At 35.0% G+C, this 21,030-nt stretch overlaps 2 protein-coding genes across 4 annotated transcripts; one reads left to right on the plus strand and one right to left on the minus strand.

The window, feature by feature from the left end:
- Positions 1-10,985, minus strand: LOC148680676 (uncharacterized). 3 transcript variants are annotated; one of them, XM_088650548.1, is made up of 4 exons: positions 10,836-10,985; positions 9,478-9,627; positions 4,174-4,211; positions 1-4,082 (listed from the first exon to the last, which is right to left on the minus strand). In XM_088650548.1, the coding sequence occupies exon 4, from the start codon at positions 4,075-4,077 to the stop codon at positions 3,019-3,021; it is 1,059 nt and encodes a 352-aa protein (XP_088506674.1). In that variant the 5' UTR covers positions 4,078-4,082; positions 4,174-4,211; positions 9,478-9,627; positions 10,836-10,985; the 3' UTR covers positions 1-3,018. The 3 variants fall into 3 exon arrangements, with proteins under 3 accessions (XP_088506674.1, XP_088506673.1, XP_088506672.1); XM_088650547.1 differs by having other exon boundaries at positions 4,174-4,214; XM_088650546.1 differs by lacking the exon at positions 4,174-4,211.
- A 2,068-nt stretch (positions 10,986-13,053) lies between these two features.
- Positions 13,054-19,647, plus strand: LOC148680677 (uncharacterized). The gene is made up of 3 exons (XM_088650510.1): positions 13,054-13,083; positions 13,706-13,855; positions 17,988-19,647. The coding sequence occupies exons 2-3, from the start codon at positions 13,771-13,773 to the stop codon at positions 19,118-19,120; spliced, it is 1,218 nt and encodes a 405-aa protein (XP_088506636.1). The 5' UTR covers positions 13,054-13,083; positions 13,706-13,770; the 3' UTR covers positions 19,121-19,647.
- Positions 19,648-21,030: the final 1,383 nt, after the last annotated feature.

The raw sequence follows: 21,030 nt of genomic DNA on the forward strand, positions 1-21,030 counted from the left end.
TATGTTCAAACATTACAATTTAATAATCAGGTAAATGTGTATTATGCCAATTCATTCAGTCAATTCATAAACGATCAATACAAAACATCAAATTATCAAAGATAAATCCTAGATGAAAAGATGCATACCTGATGCATACCTTCCAAATATACATAACATGGAGCGTAAGCGCCATGTTATGGATTGATCTGGGTAAGCAGAATCGCCCAGAACATGTTTCAAACCTTCCCTTAAGTAATCCAAGAATCCCCTCAAGGAAAGTAGTGTGTGAATAACAAAAGGCATTTGCATTTAGTGGAAGAGTTTCTGCCTATAGTAAAGGCACACCCTTCGCAGTGGTTAAAAAGAAACCTGAAGCTATATATCTATTGTTTTGGTTATGTCTGTTTCTGAGGGAACAAGACCATTGTACCAGTCGCACTGAGACATTTCAAATGATATCAAACATGACAGAGTCACTTGGGTTGATTTAGAACATTTAGACTTTGAAATGGTCATTTTGTATGAGTACAGTGTGTAGAGGGGGTGGTTGAACAAAGGATTTTCAGGGGATTCAAATGTAAATGGAGGGAAGCAGGGGAGCAGGTCTTTTCCCGCCTGTTGGGTTGTAGAGTCAATTTGTCTGTTTTCGGCTCATGTTTGAATTGTCAAAGACATAAAAATATATGTGATATCTTAAATCTTACAGTGGCTTTGACACAATTTACATTGTCAAAGCACTAGATAAATGAAGATGAATTGAATTGAATCTGCTTGAATGTGTACACGTTAATAGACCGAACAAAATATGATGTGTTTTATTTTACATTTAATGTGTGTAGCCAATGTTTTCAGTCTTTTCACTTTTCAGCTTTTGATGAGAGTTTTTAAGACTTAATGAAAATTAGTGTTTTATTATTATTTCAGATCTAATTGAAGAGAATGAGGGGAGTAAAGAGGAGGAACATCATGTCAAAATTGAGGAAAAAACTCATTTACAGACTGATGGTATCTTAAAAAGAAGAGACAAGAATTGTTTCACCTGCACTCAGTGTGGAAAGAGTTTTGGAAGAAAAGGCTATCTTAAGATTCACATGATGATCCACACTGGAGAGAAACAATTCACATGCACTCAGTGTGGGAAGAGTTTTAGCCAATCATCATCCCTTAATCTACACATGATGAGCCACACTGAAGAGAAACCATTCACTTGCACTTAAGCCGTGGTCACGCTGGACTTTTCTCCCCATAGAACTCCGCAAACACAAGTTCAAGAGTTTCAACCAATCAGCAAACCTTAATGAACACATGAAGATCCAACTGGTGTAAAAGAGTATATTAGCTTTGAGTGTGAAAATACATTTATTACAGCTCCAAAATTAAAACTGCACCAGAATATTCACACCGTACAAGTGTTTACACTGTGACAAGAATTTGAATTTAACACATCTAAAAACAGAAGAGGATTCACATTGGAGAGAAACTGTACAGATCTTATCAGTGTCTACGGAGTTTCGATCATTCGACGCAACTTAAGAAACACATGGACAAAAAATTGCACACATGACATGAATGCAGCAAAACATTTTCTCAAGTGCACAGGATCTTTCATGTCTGAATAAGGTTTGTAAAGGCTGAATAACGCTATACTGTTTTCCAACACTCCTACACTTCAGTAGGTGGGGTTATGTAGGTGGGGTAAATGTGTTGCGCTCCTTGCGTTTCACCTAAACATGCTGGTGGCGGCTGAGAGAAGAACAGATTCATAATCATCTAACAAACGGCACCTCTGCGTCCTAAAATCTCTTTGCAAGTGATTGTACAGGTGCGGATACATCTGTACTCCACTTTCCAGTGTATTCATGTAGCTAGTGTTGTTTTGGGTGATGTTCTCGGTCTGACTCCATGAATGAGAAACAAATCACTGGGAAGACACCACACATCAAAGAAGGTGGAGCTCCATAAGGTTAGTTTGCAGTATACCAGGGCCTCAAGCTTGTAAGTCCATTCAATTGTCCTGTGTTGCAGCTTTTATTGGTAAAGTTTCTTTTGTATTATTTATTATATGCATATTTATATTTGTTTCATTAAAAACAAGCTTAGATTTGTCCACCAGTGAGGTATTAGACCATATGAGGCATAGTGACCACACTTTGTTATTATTGTTCATTTATTTGTTTGCTGGAAATTAGGACTGCATTTAGAAAGAGTTTTGAAACAAATCATTGTGCTTTATAAACAAAATTAATTATGTAGGCTAATGGATGTCTTCACAACATTTCCTTATCCAAAAAAAAGAAAGAGAGAATGAAAGTTTAGGCCAATTGGAGGAGGCTCATTCTTAACCAAATGCACCATGGCAGAACGCAATGGGCCCTTAAAGGGAATGAGAGATGAGACTCTGATTGGTTTATTCTCAAAATACACCCATAGCTCATTAAGAGAATAAAGTCAACCCTGTTAGACCATGCGCTGCATTGCAGAGCGTGGTTTTCCGTCCTTAAAAATAGCAAAAAATGGATTCTGACACGCCCCTAATGCTTTTGCCCCCTGCACTTCAGACTGGCACAGCGATCTGCCAATGTTTAAAGTCTTGCAGTGTGAACTAGGCTTTAGGTCACTTGTTTTTGGACTGTGGAAGGAACCCAGGGGAAACGGACGTGAGCACAGGGAGAATGAGTATTCTCCACACAAATGTCAACTGGTTCAGTAGAGACTTTAACCTGCGAAATTGTTGCTGTGAGGCAACAGTACTGACCACAGGGTCACTGAGTTGCCCAATCTAGAAATGAGGTGGATAGGAGTGGGTGGAAACTCCTCAAGATGAAGATAACTAAGATTAGAAACTCTGTTTATTTATAGTGAGTTAAAAATCATTGGATTGGTGAATCATATTAGCTAATGCAGGACCAGCTGTGGACAATCATAGCATGTCATCCTCTCAAAAGTAGTTTATAAATAAACTTCATGTCATTGAACAGCCAAACTATATGAACAAGCTGCCGTTTTGAATATACCCGTGTTTGTGTGGACAAGGCCTCAATTTTGAGGACTCTGCTCTCCATTGTGAAGCTTCATGTGAGTACTGAGGCTTCTTTTACAATTAAAACCCTTTCCACACTCACTGCATCTAAAACGCTCTCCTGAGTGAATCTTCATATGGTTCTTAATGGAGTCTTTGTGTGTGAGACTCTTTCCACACTGATCACATGTGAACACTATGGTTCCAGTGTGACGATTCGTGTGATTCATGAGGCTAGCTTTGGCTCTGAAGCTCTTTCCACACTGAGCACATGCAAACGGCTTCTCTCCAGTGTGAGTTCTCATATGGTTATTGAGTGTGCTTTTATATGGGAAACGTTTACCACACTCGGTGCATGTGTAAGGTTTCTCTCCAGTGTGAGTTCTCTTATGGTTATCGAGTGTGTTTTTATGTGTGAAACTTTTACCACACTCTGTGCATCTGTAAGGTTTCTCTCCAGTGTGAATTCTCCTGTGGTTATTGAATGTGCTTTTATGTGTGAAGCTTTTACCACACTCTGTGCATCTGTAAGGTTTCTCTCCAGTGTGAATCCTCATGTGGCTATTGAATGTGGTTTTATATGGGAAACTTTGACCACATTCTGTGCATGTGTAAGGTTTCTCTCCAGCGTGAATCCTCATGTGGATGTTAAGGTTGTGTTTTTTAGCAAAACCTTTCCCACACTGTGTGCAAGTAAAAATTCTTCCTTCATTGTGAGTTCTCATGTGAACTTCAAGGTTGCTATTTTGCGTAAAACTCTTTCCACACTGTTGGCATTTGTACGGCCTCTCTCCAATGTGAATTCTCATGTGGGCTTTAAAGCCATCAATTTTAGGAAAACTCTTTCCACACTGTTTGCAGGTGTAAAGTTTCTCCCTATTGTGAACATCAAGCTTTGGCTTTTGACTGAAACTCTTTCTACACTGGTTACTGCTAAAATTACACATAGATTTGGATTTCCGAGGTCTTCCGTGTGATGAAGTCTTTTTAGTCAGTGTGGGTTTTTCATCAGTTAATATGTCTTGATGTTTGTCTTCCATTTCATTCCATTGATGGGTCTCTTCTTTCAGCACCATCAGGTCTTTAAAAAAAAACAAATGAACTTTTAGAATGAAGCCACAAAGCGACAAGCATGAAATGGATGTTTCACCCACAAATAAAAATTACCTTACCATTTACTCTCTGTCATGTGGTTTTAAACATTTCCTTTCTTCTGGAACACAAAGAAAGCCAGCATTTTTTCCATAAGATCTTCTTTTGTGTTTAACAGGACCAAGAAACTCGTAAAGATTTAAAACCGCATGAGGGACATTAAATAGTAAGGCTATTTTGATTTCTGCGTCAACAATCTCTTTAAAGGATTCCTATTATAAAACCTTTTTTACAAGATGTAAAATAAGTCTTCCCAAAATGTGTCTGAGGTTTTAGCTCAAAATCAGATCATATACCTTACAGAAGATTTAATTTTGGGGGTCAGGAAAACCAAGCTGTTTTTGTGCCTGTGGCTTTAAATGTAAATGATCAAATGCACTCACTTTGGATTACTCATGCTGTGTGTTGTGCATTTTCCACTGGATTTAAACATTTGTAACTTGCTTGGAAGACCCGATTGAGACAATTCCTGCATGTTCATGGCAAGTACGCATAAATTACGCTTATTTTTGTGAGTTTGCATTCTTGTATATAACTTATATAACAAATGTTTCCCAGTACTGGGTTGCCGCTGGAGGGGCATCCACTGTTTAAAATAAATGCTGGATAAGTTGGTTGTTCATTCCGCTGTGGTGACCCCTAACGAATAAAGGGACTAAGCCGAAGGAAAATTAATGAATGAACATATGCAAATGATTAATGTCATGTTTGCTGTAAACTGGAGTGATGAGGAGATGGCAAGATGACATACTTTGCAACTTGTTTTCATTCATTTCAAGTGCTTACACTTCATGATCCTAGAGCCTGAGGCTCTCTCCCATTTGAAAGGCGAAAGGGAAGTTTGAGCTCGGGTAGATCTCGAGAACTCGTCTGCTGTAGTAGCTAATAAACAGAAAGTGATTGCTTTTAAGAGATAACTACTTACTAAGAGCATGTCTATGGTGCCGATTTGGATTAGTCAATTAACTTAAGTTGCATGTTTTTTGACAGTGGAAGGAAACCGGGGAACCTGGAAGAAACCCACGTGAGCACCGGGAGAACATGTAAACTCTGCACAGAAACATCAGCTGGCTTGGTAACGACTAGTAACCTTCTTGCTATGAGGCAACAGTGCTAACCTCTGGGCTTTTGTGCCACCGACCTAGAAAAGGAGAAGGAGTAGGGGTGGAAGGGGGGATTTTTCTAAACGAAGATGGCTGTGATATGGAATTTAGGGTATTTATAGTGGTTTAGGAATCGTCTGATTGGTGAATCCTAAATTAAATAATGCGAGATCAACCGCAAGCAATCATAAGCACGTGCAATAAGTTTATAAACAAACTTCACTTGTACTTGTCTTTGTTTTCTTGGCTTTGTGCAAGTTCCTGATACTTAGTTGAAGACCTACGCTATTACATTTTATATACCCGACAAGATGCAGAAATGGCATCTAAAAAGGTGACCTTATGTTTGTCCAATCAGGGACAGTGACAACGGAAATATACAAATAATAATTTTAACCCGGGGATTTGCGAATATGAAACGTCTGGTAATTAACACCCAGGTATAGCATGAGCAGTGTGGATGGTGACTACAGACAACCCAGGATTGATTAACTAGGGTTAGAATGACCCAGGGTTAACAATTTCAAGTAAGAAAATGCCTAAGAATACTCAGCATCAGCTCTCAGGATAACAGGAGTACATGGACAAACAGTGACATACAAAAATTGTCATTCGTAGCGGTGACCTGGGGTCTGTTCTTCGTACCGCACTTAAATAATCTTAGATAATTTGGCAGATCCTGGATCTTTTAATCTTGATAACTGATCTCTGGCTAATTTGGTTCTGTAAACAAGTTTGTGAATCAGGTTAAAATGTCTGTATGAACTGATCTGAGATCGCTGCGTGTGTTGTGAAGGACTGATCTATCGATCCTCAAAATCATGATCAGCAAAGTAACGATTGGCTGATGGCACAGCAGCGTAATGACATCATCTGATTAATATTCAATTATCCAAGTGAGCCAAATTACATAAAATTAGCAGTAAATGGTTTGTTAAACATGACACGTAATAACTTTACACATTTGTTGTAAGCTGCAGGCTTTTATGAGTCAAGAGTATTCATCATGTATTTCAATGCATATCAATGTATTTAGGTCTACATTTAGAGAAAATATTATTAATTATAGTAGCCTATGCCTACTTATTTTTTTTAATCAGCGCAAAGAATAACTGTATAAATTAATTTTGCATGAAAAAAAGCATTTTCATATCGGTAATGGTGTCAATCACCGGCATATTAGTGGTCAAAACACGTGCATGACTGCATAAATTATTTCCCCTTTTTAAAAAAAAGTCAAATATTGTACATGTACACGTTTGTATCTACAAAGATTATATTTAAAAAAAATCTATTTGAACCCTTAGGTGGCAGTCTTTCTACTTTAATTTTGGAGAGCAGATTGCATAAGTTTTATTAGTATATATTTTTTCTGATCCCAAGTAGGTTTAAGCTACCAGAACTGTTGCCATGACAAGTCTCAGATGAGTTTTAAAGATTGAAACAATCATTGATAACCAAAACCAAAGCCAAAAATAACCAAATCCAGCTAATTGAGTAATCCACGTACTAAGAACGGACCCCAGATCTCATGCTATTGTTTTAGAACTTTCAATTCAGTTGCCTTTTGGAGAATTGACCATGAGTAATAAATAGCAGAAAACGACCACACTACTCTACAAACTAGTGTGTTCATGACTATACATACAAAGAAAAATAATAAAATTAGAAAATGACCCTTTATAAGACCCTTTATAATGGCCTTTATAAGATTTTGACAATATGATAACCTTGTCACGGTTTATATCACGATATAAAAAATATCACGGTTTCATTGTATTTTGATTACTGCTCTAAAATATATTCCTTAAAATCTCTGGATAAAAAAACAAACACATTTTTTCCCTTTGAAAACAATATTTTCTTTTGAGAAACTTTGAAAGTATTTTGGAGCAGTAAACATGTCAGGCTGAATAATTCAAATGAATTATTGACTTCTGCTGTGTTCTTTTGTTTCATAAACACAGATTTCTTTACGATTTAAAATTTCATCTTTGGAGATCTTTTCTGCTGGAGATACTGTTGTCCTAAAAAACGTATAACAGAACATAAAAATCCTTACATATACAGTAGGGACTGTACAGCAGAAAATATTGGCAGTTTGCAAACCTTGCAAACGGTTATCATCCCATGTCTAAGCAGCATAAAGGCTTCTACACACCAGGACGCTTTTACGAGATGTTTTTCCGCATTCAAACCCAAGCTATTTTCACTAGCATCAAGCAGAAGAGTATGCAATATCACTCATTGATGTTAGATGGCGCTACACAACTTTAAGCTTCCGACACCCGCTTGAAACACAGAAGAAGAAGAAGAGAGAAAGTTCACACGATTGTTGTTAAAGTTACTGGTGACTCAAACAAGCATGGATGGTTCAAGTAGCAGCTCCACCTCTAGGGATGAAGAAATGATTATTGTTCACAGAGCAATAAGAAGCTCCACGTTGATATCGCCTCTTGGCATCTTCTTTAATGTGTGCTCGCATTGACAGTTTTGAGCACCTCCATGTGCTGTTTACTGTAACTTCAGCAGCTCCGTGCATTTGAACAAAAGTGCCAACCTGATTAGTGAAGAAGGTTTTAACGCGGCGCATCAAATAAAATAAAAAAACAAGCATGAGGCATTTCTTTAAAAATTACGGTTTTACGCCTGGCGTTTTGTGCGTAGTGTGCACGGTCAAATTGACGCCCTTTCTATAGTCACAAGGCCTTATATGTAGACAAACGCGAGCAAAAAAACGTCTCGTGTGCACGGGACTTTACACTATTTTTAGGATCTAAAAATTCATTTTCTAAAAAAAGTCTCTAGCAAAAAGATTCCAATGGCAGCGCCTGCTGGTACGTGAAGAATATGATCAATACTGACAAACTTTACACTTAAATGTTTGCATATCATCAGCATGCTGTAATCCATTTCTTAAGCAGCAAAATACATTTTTAAACTAGTTTGTTGGCCAGTTGTAGTCAGTGCGCGTATTGAGTGCAGAACGGTATTGTTCCACTATAATTTGTTTGTTTTGCCTCACTTCGTCCCACAGCAACATCATCAAGTTTAGAAAACTGTACAATGTTTTATAATAATTCATTTTTTTTGTGTCCATTGTATCCAGCATATTTAAAATTAGGACATCCACGTTTTCTGACATACTTTAAACCAGGGTTATTTTTTTTTACTTATAAAGGGCTAAAAGGCTAAGGAATTTTTAAAATACCCCAGATGGAAAAGAGTTTTATTTGCCCTATATATAATTATATAAAAATGTATATAATTACATTTAATAATAAAATAATAAAAAGAACAAATGTTTTAAAAACTATAAAAAACTAAATTTATGCACAACAATCTGTACAGGTCGTTGTCCTCAGCAGTAAATACATGGAGCACGTTTAAACAAATGTTGCTATAAGTAATTAAACCATTATGATAAAGAGTGAAAATGACCTTTCTGAATGAAAAGTTTTGTTCAAATGAATTTTTGGTGATTGTATGAGTTTTAATCAGATTGGGTAGCAGAACATGCACAAAGGAAAATGAAGACTTATTTAAAAAGATTTAAGACCTACAACACAATATTTCAGTAAATTTAAGACTTTTAAGGCCTAAAATTTAGATTTGGGAATCTAAGATATTTTAAGACCCCACAGAAATCCTGTTTAAAGGCAATAGCCCTGGCAATTAGTTATTATAATAATGATTTAATTCTAACTCAGATACTATCTGTGAGAACTAGAAACAACTACTAGAAACAAAATTAGACCCATAAAGAAGTTGATAAAAATAAGGGAATTGTGATCAATGAGACATATGCAAATTAAAAGTACTAAGCCAACACTATCACTGTAATAGCAGATATCTTCTATGAGAATACTGTAGATCAAACATCGTCAGCTCAGTTAATCTTTTTTAATATTGTTTTTGTTTATTTTATATAGTGCCAGAGCTCAAAGACGCTTTACAAACAGTAGAAGAACAGGAAAAGTAATAACCTTAAGAAGGTTGAGAAAATGGGAGACTAATAACACATAAAATAATGACAAAAGACCTGAGAACACGTAACAAAAGAAACTCATTCCTGTCTTTCAGTGAGTGCTTATGTGCATTTAGGAGAACTAGGCAGCACACTCAGGGCTGCAAGATGGATTTAATTTAGTATTCTTATTATTAAAATATATCTGAATGAGGATCAAATGACTGAGTTGGTCTTTGAGAATGATAACCAACCTGTTTGTTCCTGCAGATCTTCCTGTTTCACTGTAAATGTTTCTTCAATCTTCACATCTTCACTCTCCTCTTTAATAAACGCCATCTTTATAACAGTGTGGAGATCAGTCACTTCAGCAGGAGTTTTCCTCTGTGTTTGGACACTTTATCCTGTTTAAAATGAACAAAACAATAAAAAATGTCCTGTTTAAAATAAATAAAACACTGAACAGAAACAAAATGACTTCTCTTCAACACTTGCTTCAACAGTTTGTTTATATGAGAGTCACTAACAAAAAGAAATCAGCTAAGACGGAGCAAGAAACAATAGCTACGAATGAGCTGATTAAAACTAGTAACGCAACTCCATTTCTTATATAAAGTCATGTATACTTCAAAAAGAATGACATTATGCTATTCAATAAATTAAACCTTCACTAAAACATTTAATACACACTTTACTGTTGCTTTATTCAAACTTTAACAAATGATGTTAATTAATTTGATTTTTTTTGGTCAGCTTACAGAAACATTGTAGCACTTATTTGTTCGAGAAAAGAATTTACTCTCGGGGACAAATAAAGTTTATCCTATCTTATTCAAACAATAGACCTTACTTTGAGTAAAATTGAACTTTGTTGTATAAAGGGTTAAAATAACATTGTCAACAGCAGGTACATCTAGCATTAAATGACCAACCTGAAGTTTTAATCAGTTGGTTTACATCAGCGTAAAGGCTTTAAAACAAACCTTTTTCCAGTTGAATCATAACGCGGGAGTGGTGCAGTCTTATGACATCACACCACCATGCCACAATAAAAGTCTTTTTTTTTATTTAGCTTTTTTTCCCTACTTACTCTTAGTCATGACTTATTAATACATTTCTCTCTCATTTTCTACTTTCTACTTTATCTGCTTTCTGTTTTGTATTTGTAAGACAGTCATTATGTTAATTGAAAAAAAGCTTTTACCCCCCACTAGATCTTTGCCTTCAGTTAGGTTGGTAAGAGGTTGCATTTTCTTTAAACGATTGCATTTCTTTATCCATAGCTTTAACTCATTCACTTGTATTCACTGATGTTACCACCTCTTTGTATGTTTGAATGGGCAAACATCAAATTCTTCAAAACTGCCTGCCAGGTTCCAACCTATATATGTTATAGGTTGAAACTTATTTGGGCTACAGTCCATTTGCCAGGATATTTATAACCAAATAAACAAACAAAAAAAAAACAAAATAGTTGTAAAGAAGCTTTTAGAAATGACCGAAAAACTTAATACAACGTTGAACAATGCATCCACGCATGTTTAGACTTTACATTTTTATAATGTTAGCATTCAGATATTATTAGAGTGTAAATTCAGAATGTGCAACTTACCTTTTCAGTCTTCAATGAAGAAGTGGGATGAGAAATGGCCTCAGTGGGCTTTTCTTTGTAGGTTGTTGTTGGTAATGATCCCAATGTAGGAATCAACAATCGTAGTTTGTCCTCCAAAGTTGTTCTCTTTACTTTGCAAAATAAGCCAATGACGTTTCTGTTAGGAACCCAGAATATATAGATACAACCCTGCTGAGCTACAGGATCTGGAATGTGATTGGATAAGACACAATTGGCCCCCATTAATGCTGCAAAGACGCAAATAAGCAGTGGGGAGCAGTGAAGACTCAAGACACATACAGTGGGGGATGGGAAGTCCAGCAGCTTTATAAACCAGTTTTACAGAGAAATAATGATGTATTGGGAAAATGAGTTGACTTTAGCCATCTTCATTTGATTTGTTGCTGTTGTTTTATAGTACTATTGATGGAAACTTGTTTTTTATTTTGGCTGCTGCATTTTGTAGTTAATATTGACACACTTATGTTAAGGTATTTTGATTTGAAAGACATTTTAATTTATTTTTTCCCAAGCCTGGTTGCAAAGTAATGCATGAGTCATGTGTTGTTTTTGTAGAAGCTTTTCATAGTTGATGGCTGAAGTCTTTGTGTAAAGATGCAAATGAGCATTGAAGACTCAAGCCACACTAGCTATGTTTCCATCAAAAAATGTGAATAAACTTTATGCGCAAAACTGGATTATCGCATAAAAGTTGTGCAAACGAAGCATTGTTTCCATCCAACGAGTCAAAGCAAACAAAATTGTCACTTCCTGATTACTGGCGCCAAATATCAACAGTAAAAACTGCATTTGCTGCAGTAGGAGAAGCTGCATCAATCTTTTCTAAATGAATGCGCCTCAGAAGACAATCCTGACAAGCAGTGAGCACGCAGTGGCGTTTGAAGATGTCAGACGCGGAGCACAGGCGCTCTTGATTCTGGAGATCATTAATAATATAATAACATTAATAGTGAAATGGTAAGGCGTTTTATAATGACCAAAACAACATTTCAGATGTTTTATAATGTGCTCAGCCTGACGTTTTATCCATTCACACACATTTTAAGCATCACATGATCTCTTTTAACAAAATCACATGACCTTTTTTAATGCGCATGATGGAGTTTGTGCAGTAAAAGTGTTTCCATCGCAGTTTATGCGCATCTTTTCTTGTTGAATAAAAAGTTTATCCTACCCAGTTAGGCGCATAAGTTTTTTATGCGCATTTTCAAAATTTATGCGCATCATGGCGTTTCCATCAACTGGTTTTTTTATGCACATTTGCAAAATGCGCATAAAATAGGTGGATGGAAACAAAACTACTGATGTTTCAATACACACAACTACATTCACTTATATAATAGTAATATAAGTCTTATACTATTATACAGTGATGTATTATCATTCGTTGAAAGAAACAATTTCCGAACTTCACATTGACGTTTTATTTATCAAGTTGAATCAATACATTGACATGAGCTAACTATTAGCATTTTTTTTGTCATTTATCTATCACTGAGCTTGTTCTTTATGTGAGTTTAGAGTCCTTTATTTCTCTTAAAGCACATGCAGCTCATTACTGGTTTCTGTAAGACAGTAAACACACTCTTAACAGCTCAATTATTTCTTTCCAAAAGTGAAAAGAAGAGGTCATAATTGTAAGGATGAGATTTGGACTCAGATATTAATATGAAGTAATGTGTTGTAGATCATCATGAACTGGATTTAAAAAGTTTCTCAAAATTGTCTTAAAATGTTTAGATTAAATTTTTTTGATCAACTTTAAAATACTGAAGTGTGTTTGTGTGTGTGTGAGAGAGAAATCTAATCTATTTTTTAAATATTTGTATTAATCTTTTTATTTTTATTAATCTATTTTTAATTTTAATCATCTATTTGTATTTTATTTATTTCTGTGTTTTCTCTGTATTATATTTTATATCCATATTTGTTTGCACTACTGCCCTTTTTGCTCTGTTTTGTTTGTACGCAGTGAGGTTGCACTGCTTTAGCAATACAAATGTACAGTTATTTGTCATGCCAATAAAGCACCTAAAATGTGAAATGTGTGAGAGGGAGCGCGCGCAGTAATAGTGTAAAGTAAAAAACATGGGAGAAATGTATCAATAAGTCATGACTGCAACAGTAAGTGGCAAAAAAGTTAAATAAAATAATGACTTTTATTTTGGCGTGGCGTGTGACGTCATCAGGCGGCGCCGATTCAGCGCTGTGATTCAACTGGAGAAAGGTTTGTTTGAAAACGTTTACACAGATATAAACCGATTTAATTAAAGTTTCAGTTTTTTCACCCGATGCTAAATTATGTACCTGCTGTTGACAATAATATTTAAACCCTTTTTACAGCGTAGTACTATTTTATTCTCAGTAGCCGAGGGCTATTGTTTGAAACAGAAAAGGGTGTAATAAGTGTTTTAAAGCAGGGTTTCCAAAACTTTTCTAATAGAGGTAAAGTTGGTTTTATATTCACACATTCGTTCATTTAGAAGTCTCTATATTGTTTACCATGTTACGTTGAATATTTGATCGGAATTAGCATGTAAGTGTGACTTGAAAACAACATTAACACTGTTTATTTAAATGTGAACAATGTTGTACTTTGATAGTCATTTGCTGCTAATATGATTTCGCTATTTAGAGCTTGCAAAGAATACTTTAATGAAATTATATTATTAAGGGGAAAGTCAGAATGTGAATATAAAACCAATTTAACCTCTATTTTTATAGAAATGTTTTACCTGATTTATTTTTGATAATAAAAAGAAACTGTTGAAGAGAAGTAATTTTGTTTCTGTTCATTGTTTTATTTATTTTAAACAGGACATTTTTATTGTTTTATTCATTTTAAACAGGACAAAGTGTCAAAACGTGGAGAAAAACTCCTGCTGAAGCGACTGATCTCCACACTGTTATAAAGATGGCATTTATTAAAGAGGAGAGTGAAGATGTGAAGATTGAAGAAACATTCACAGTCAAACAGGAAGATCAGCAGGAACAAACAGGTTGGTTTTCATTCTCAAACACCAACTCAGTCATTTGATATATTTTCATTCAGATATATTTTATTAATAATAATACTAAATCCATCTTGCAGCCCTGAGTGTGCTGCCTAGTTCTCCTAAATGCACATAAGCACTCATTGAAAGACAGGAATGAGTTTCTTTCTTGTTACTTGTCCCCAGGTCTTTTGTCATTATTTTATGTGTTATTAGTCTCCCATTTTCTCTACCTTCTTAACGTTATTGCTTTTCTTGTTCTTTTGCTGTTTGTAAAGTGTCCTTGGTGCTTTATAAAATAAATAAAAACAATAAATTAATAAAAGGTTTAACTAAGCTGGTGATATTTGACCTACAGTATTCTCATAAAAGACTTAACATTTTAGGCCTTAAAAAGTCTTAAATTTACTGAAATATTGTGCTGTATTGTGTCTTTATTTTCCTTTGTTCATGTTTTTCTACCCAATCTGGCCAAAACCAATTCAATCACCAACAATTCAACTTAATAAAACTTTCAACTTCTTATTCAAAAGGGTCTTTTTAACTTTATTTATCATAATGGTTTAATTATTTTCCTCACAATAACATTTGTTTAAACGTGCTCCATGTATTTACTGCTGTGGATATTAACCTGGACAGATTGTTGTGCATAGATTTAGTTTGTTATAGTTTTTAAAACTTTAAAAACATTTGTTCATTTTTTAGTTTTAAAAATAAATTTTATTTTGATAGGGCAAATAAAAATCTTTTCCATCTGGACCATTTGAAAAGTTCTTTAGCCTTTAGCCCTTTATGAGTCTAAAATTTCATTCATAATGGTCTTAAAAATATCATAAAGTCTTATATTTAACTTTGTAAAACCTGCAGAAACTCTGGTTTACAGTATGTCAAAAAATGTGGATGCCCCAATATTGAGCATGCTGAAAGGACACAAAAATAATTAATTTTTAGAAAATATTTTAGTCGCAGAATATAGACCATATTCTTCATGCACCAACAGGCGGCGCCATTGGAATCGTTTTGCTTGAGACTTTTTTTAAAGAATTAATTTTTAGATCCTAAATATCAGTGTTATGCTGCTGAGGCATGGGGCAATAACTATTTTTAAGGTTTACCGCAGTTTAAAAAAGTCAAGGTTTTAAAACATTTCCTGCTTCACCGTTCCTACAGTATATGTAAGTTTTTTTTAATGTTTTGTTTTTTAGGACAACACTATCTCCTGCAGTAAAGACCAAAGAGGCTGTTTTAAATCGTAAAGAAATCTGTGATTCATTTCAATTATTTAGCCTGACATGTTTACTGCTCAAAAATATTTTAAAAGTGTCTCAGAAGAAAATATATTCAAGGTTATCATACTGTCAGAATCTTATACTAGCCCATGCCTAATGCTGCTTGATGTTGCAAAGCCATATTTTCTCATTTAATTATTTTTATTTGTATGTATAGTCATGAACACACCTGTTTGTAGAGCAAGTAGCGTGACTGTTTTCTGCAGTTTATTATTTCTGGTCAAAATAATACCAAAATCCACATCGTAAAAAAAAAAATAGAAAAAGAATAATAATTATAATTAAAAAGCAAATCAAAAAGAGTATAGGCTACATTAATATTTGCAAAGGAAAAGAGTTGTTTGAGTATATTTAAAGTTGTGGTTGCTTTTTATCTTAAACATCCTTTAAGGGTTCTTTCTGACTATTTTCGTGTATGTAATTACCTAATTAAGTTAAAAGATTTAACATAAAATAGTTCTATTTTTTTATATTGTCTATTTATATAAACTAATATTTTGTATAACACATTTTCATTATTTAACAGATTTAATACTTCTATAAATCAAATTCTTTCTTTTTCATCAGCTTTAAAATAACCAGATTCCTGATACATATGTTTGTGAATTTTATTTTATTTTGTAAGTTTCCTTGAGTGCTATAGCAGCATGCAGAGTTTTTTTTTTTTTTTTTTGTGTGTGTGTGTGTGTGTGTGTGTTTAATTTAGTCCAAGGATCAAGTTTATGTAAAGATTGAGTTTATATGTCTGTGCATGTGTATGTGGGTGTATGCATGCAGTAGGTTTATATATGTGCAAGTGTCATACTTGTTTTGAACATAGTATATGTTTATATGCGAGAAATTTATATGTGTATATTCAAGTGTAGACATGCAAAACCCTACATTGCGCCTCATAGCCATCTGTGTTTGGTGTCGGGAAGGTGGATGATGAGGCGACAGGTTGACTTAAACTTTTATGAACCAATTTGATGTGTTTCCGATGCTAGTCGGCATCGCTCTCCCGCACAGTTTGCAGAGCGCCGAAACAAAAAGCTGATCGGAACTTAAAAAGCCAAACAACGTCCACATCAACTACTTTGTCTGCATTCTTACTTGTGGAAGCTTGTTCCTCTATATTTGTATTCAGGTCGCTCATTTTCTAGCTTTCTGTGACAGAGCAGCTTAACCAACTTCTGAGCGCTGTCATCACGCAAGTGACATCACGCTCATTCTGAGCACGGAAAGTCATTTAGTGACAAATGATACAAGGTAGAAAATCTTATATATATAGATATATAGATAGATAGATAGATATAGATATGATAAAACATATGTAAAACATATACACAAATGTATCGAAATATCGGAAATGGGTTTAAAAAAATATCACCATAATTTAAAAATAATCTATTGTGATATATTGATATTATATTATTGTCCAGCCCTACATTAGATATAGAGAGCAAGATGAATAAAATATCACTTTTAGCAAATATAGTGAGATTAGATCCAGCGTAACTCGTAACATCAAAAAGGAAAAAAAAAACAATGAGAAATTAACCCACTTCTCATTTACTAGTCTGTTATGAGCCATATCATACCTCTTGAGCCTCCGATCTCCTCCTGATTTGCAGTTTCTGTTTGTTTTTTGAAAATGTAATTGTCTTTTAACTAAGGTGTAATGTTGTCCAGATACTGGAATTTCTGACTTCATTACTTTGCTATATATTGATGTTCAATAGGCTACTATTTTTGATATAGTAACAATTGTATCAAAAATGGTACAAAATTTTTTTTCTTAAGTAGAAAATTATTTCTTACGTTTTTTTTTTAGTTTTCCTCAAAATAGGTTGATGTGGGCATTGTAGCACTTTAAATGCATGTAATGCCTGTTCCATTTACACTTGAGCAGAAATTCCATATGTGCCTCACAAAAGTAGCAGAACATTCCAGGAAATCCCTAATATGGATGAAGGCATCCAGCTATTGCTGTTGAATGAAAATAAGATCTGAATAAATATTAAAAGGCTTCAACTGATCATTTACACGACTGCGCCAATAAATGGTTTATATGTGTACTTCCAGCCATCTTAGGTATATTTATAAGAAAGTCGATTTATAATTTAATGCTAACTGACGTAGCATGTTACAGTAGAATATAGCTATAAAATAATATGCTAGATGCATAGATGCTAGATTATGTCAAAATAAGATGTTTGCAAATATCAATCCGTTTGCTAAAACACAGAAAGTTTTGACCAAATTAATCCACAAAATCAACCCAGAATGGATGAAAATGACCCAACAGCACACAAGGGGAAAGGTGCATATTTTAGTCTTTATGCAGATGCTGTACAGGTATATCTCATGTTTGTGAGACAAATGTTCAGCTGTTTGTTCAACTGTTACCTCAGAACTTTTTTTTTTCCGATGCGTTTACCAGTCAGGCACAGAATGAACAAGTATTCCCTGTCTGCTTTACAAATTTTAGAAAAACGTTTTGTTGTAATTCTGAATATATACGAATAAAAATAGGCCACTTACAGCTTTCAAATCTGTCTCATCAATATGAACAAAATGACTTTTATGAGAAACTCTGAAAGCTGGACTGACACAGTTTCAATTTACTAGAACTTCTAAGTTAAGTGGCTTCAGCACAATTTACATTGTAAAATCACTAGATGAAGATGAATTGAATCTGCTTAAATGTGTAAACGTTAATGGACTAAACAAAATATGATCTGATTTATTTTACATTTAATGTGCATCAAAATTACAGTGTGTAGCCAATGTTTCCAGTGTCTTTTCACCTTTACGCTTTTGATAAAAGTTTTAAGACTTAATGAAAACTAATGTTTTATTTATTTCAGACCTAATTGAAGAGAACAAGGGGAGGAAAGATGAGGAACATCATGTCAAAATTGAGGAAAAAACTCATTTACAGACTGATGATATTTTGAAAAGGAGAGACAAGAATCGTTTCACCTGCACTCAGTGTGGAAGGAATTTTGGAAGAAAAGGCGATCTTAAGATTCACATGAGGATCCATACTGGAGAGAAACCATTCACATGCACTCAGTGTGGGAAGAGTTTCAGCAAATCATCATCCCTTAATCTACACATGAGGATCCACACTGGAGAGAGACCATTCACTTGCACTCAGTGTGGGAAAAGTTTTAGCCAATCATCATCCTTTAATTACCACATGATGATCCACGCTGGAGAGAAACCATTCACATGCTCCCAGTGTGTGAAGAGTTTCAGTTGCTCATCTCACCTTAATAAACACATGATGATCCACACTGGAGAGAAACCATTCTCATGCACTCAGTGTGGGAAGAGTTTCAGACACTCATTATTTCTTAAACAACACATGATGATCCACACTGGAGAGAAACCATTTACATGCACTCAGTGTGGGAAGAGTTTCAGCCAATCATCATCCCTTAATCACCACATGAGGATCCACACTGGAGAGAAACCATTCACATGCACTCAGTGTGGGAAGAGTTTCATACAATCATCACAACTTAACCGACACATGATGATCCACTCTGGAGAGAAACCATTCACATGCACTCAGTGTAGGAAGAGTTTCAGTTGCTCATCTCACCTTAATCACCACATGAGGATCCACACTGGAGAGAAACTATTCTCATGCACTCAGTGTGGGAAGAGTTTCAGACGCTCATCATCTCTTAAAGAACACATGAAGATCCACACTGGAGAGAAACCATTCACATGCACTCAGTGTGGAAATCGCTTCAGCCGATCATCAACCCTTAATCAACACATGATGATCCACACTGGAGAGAAACCATTCACTTGCACTCAGTGTGGGAAGAGTTTCAGCCAATCATCATCCCTTAATCAACACATGATGATCCACACTGGAGAGAAACCATTTACATGCACTCAGTGTGGGAAGAGTTTCATACAATCATCACAACTTAACCGACACATGAGGATCCACACTGGAGAGAAACCATTTACTTGCACCTAAGCCACGGTTACACTGGGCCTTTCTCCCCATAGGCTTCCATTCATATGCACGCAAATCCGTCAGACTGTAAGTGAAAGTTTGTGGGTCAAGTTTTGCAGTTCACTGCGTTGCAGAGTTCAAGCTTGGTGAACTCTGACCTGCGAAATCACATTACTTGACTGTGAGACCAATCGAAGATCAAAACATGACCTCTCTGGACAATCGCTCACTTTTTTTAATGTCTAATCATCTTGTTTAATCCCGCCCCTTTTCGCAGCACCATACAACAAAATGTCGCATGCTCAAACTCTAGTGTGACCGCAGCTTTGGTGTGGGATGAGTTTCAGCAGCTCATCAGAAATGAACCTGTTAAGCTTTTGGGCTATTTTGGGTATTTCCGCCTGAATTTGGCCTTCCGATTTAAAAAGCTTTCCATAACCACATGCATAGGAATAAATACAAAAGTTTGGTATCATTTTAAAAGAAATCCTTTGAAATTTCATAAAATACTGTTTTAAATAAACTGAAGTTAGAAAATGTGGAACTCAGGCCTTGAGTGCTCCATCAAAATTCAATTTCTTTCCAGCAGGTGTCAGTAAACACAAGAAAAATACATTTCTCTCTATAATAATGCATGCAAGAGTTATTCTATTCCAACTGGAAGAAGGTAACATGTCAAAAAAAAAATTTCCCCCTACCTAAATTTAAAGTCTCACCACACCCACATACAGTACAATAAATGCAATATCTTAATGTCATTTTAAAGAAAACCCTTTGAAATTACAAAAAACACTGCTGTTAAATGCTAACTATTAATATATATATATATGTTGTCTGTCCTATGTTGAACCACCTCAACACAAACAGCTTTTTTTTTTCTTTTTTTTTTTTTTTTAAAGCCAGCCTTAGAGCATAACTCAGGCCCTGTGTGCTCTATCAAACTGAGGACAGTTTTTGTTAGTTACCAGCATATGTCAGGACGCACGAGAAAAAATAATTTTGTCTTAATCATGTAGTATGCAAGAATCATTTTAGTTCAACCGAAGGGTGGGAAAAAACAACACAAGTTTCCTACCTGTCAAAAGTGAAAAACTAGATATTACAAGGGTTATTATCACAAAAATCATAATTTTACTTCTTCATAACCACATCAAAATCATAACAATATATCAAAAAAGCAAATAGCCCAGTAAGACTTTTTTCCATTTTATCTTTCAATGTCCAAACGGCCTTCACACTTTAAATGTAAAATAAATAATGTATATATATATATATATGTGTGTGTGTGTGTGTAATATTTTTTTTAGAAAAGTAATGTGCAAAGTCTAACAAAAGATTTTGAAAAATGACTAGTTAAAAAAAATGTCATTTTGTAAATACGTTATCGTATTTTCTTGAATTTTGGAATTTCATGACCCAAATTTGTTGCATTTGGCACTTACAAGACATAGCAAGGGATTACTCATTCACACAAGAACAGAAAAAGCTGAAAATGGACTAATTTTGTTGCGAAGAACCTAAGGTAAAGGATGATGTAGCTTGTTTGGCTATCTGGAGCAGCGCACGGAGCAAATAGACAATAATTGCCCTTGTATGTTTATAAAATAGGAGTTCATACCTTATGATTTATTTAAAGACAGTTGGACAAGTGACTGTAAATTGTTGTGGAAAAAATATTCTGGTCTGCTAAATATTCAATCCGTAGCTGTGCATTTATACTTCTGCATGCTGTCTCTGTTGGTCTGCATTAACACATCCGAAACGCTAGTTGGCAGTGAGGTGTAAATGTTCTTCTGTGTCGAGTTTCTTTGCTAATTTTTGGCTTTTCCTGAACACTTCCGGGATGTACAAGTGGCTCAAACTCGCTCATTTTGAGGCAGGAACCGGCGGAAGTGCAACAACTTTAACTATGAGGTAAACAGAAGTATAAA

This window comes from Danio rerio, chromosome 4 (genome assembly GCF_052040795.2).
Source record: "Danio rerio strain M-AB ecotype USA chromosome 4, GRCz13ab, whole genome shotgun sequence".
Lineage (NCBI taxonomy): Eukaryota > Metazoa > Chordata > Actinopteri > Cypriniformes > Danionidae > Danio > Danio rerio.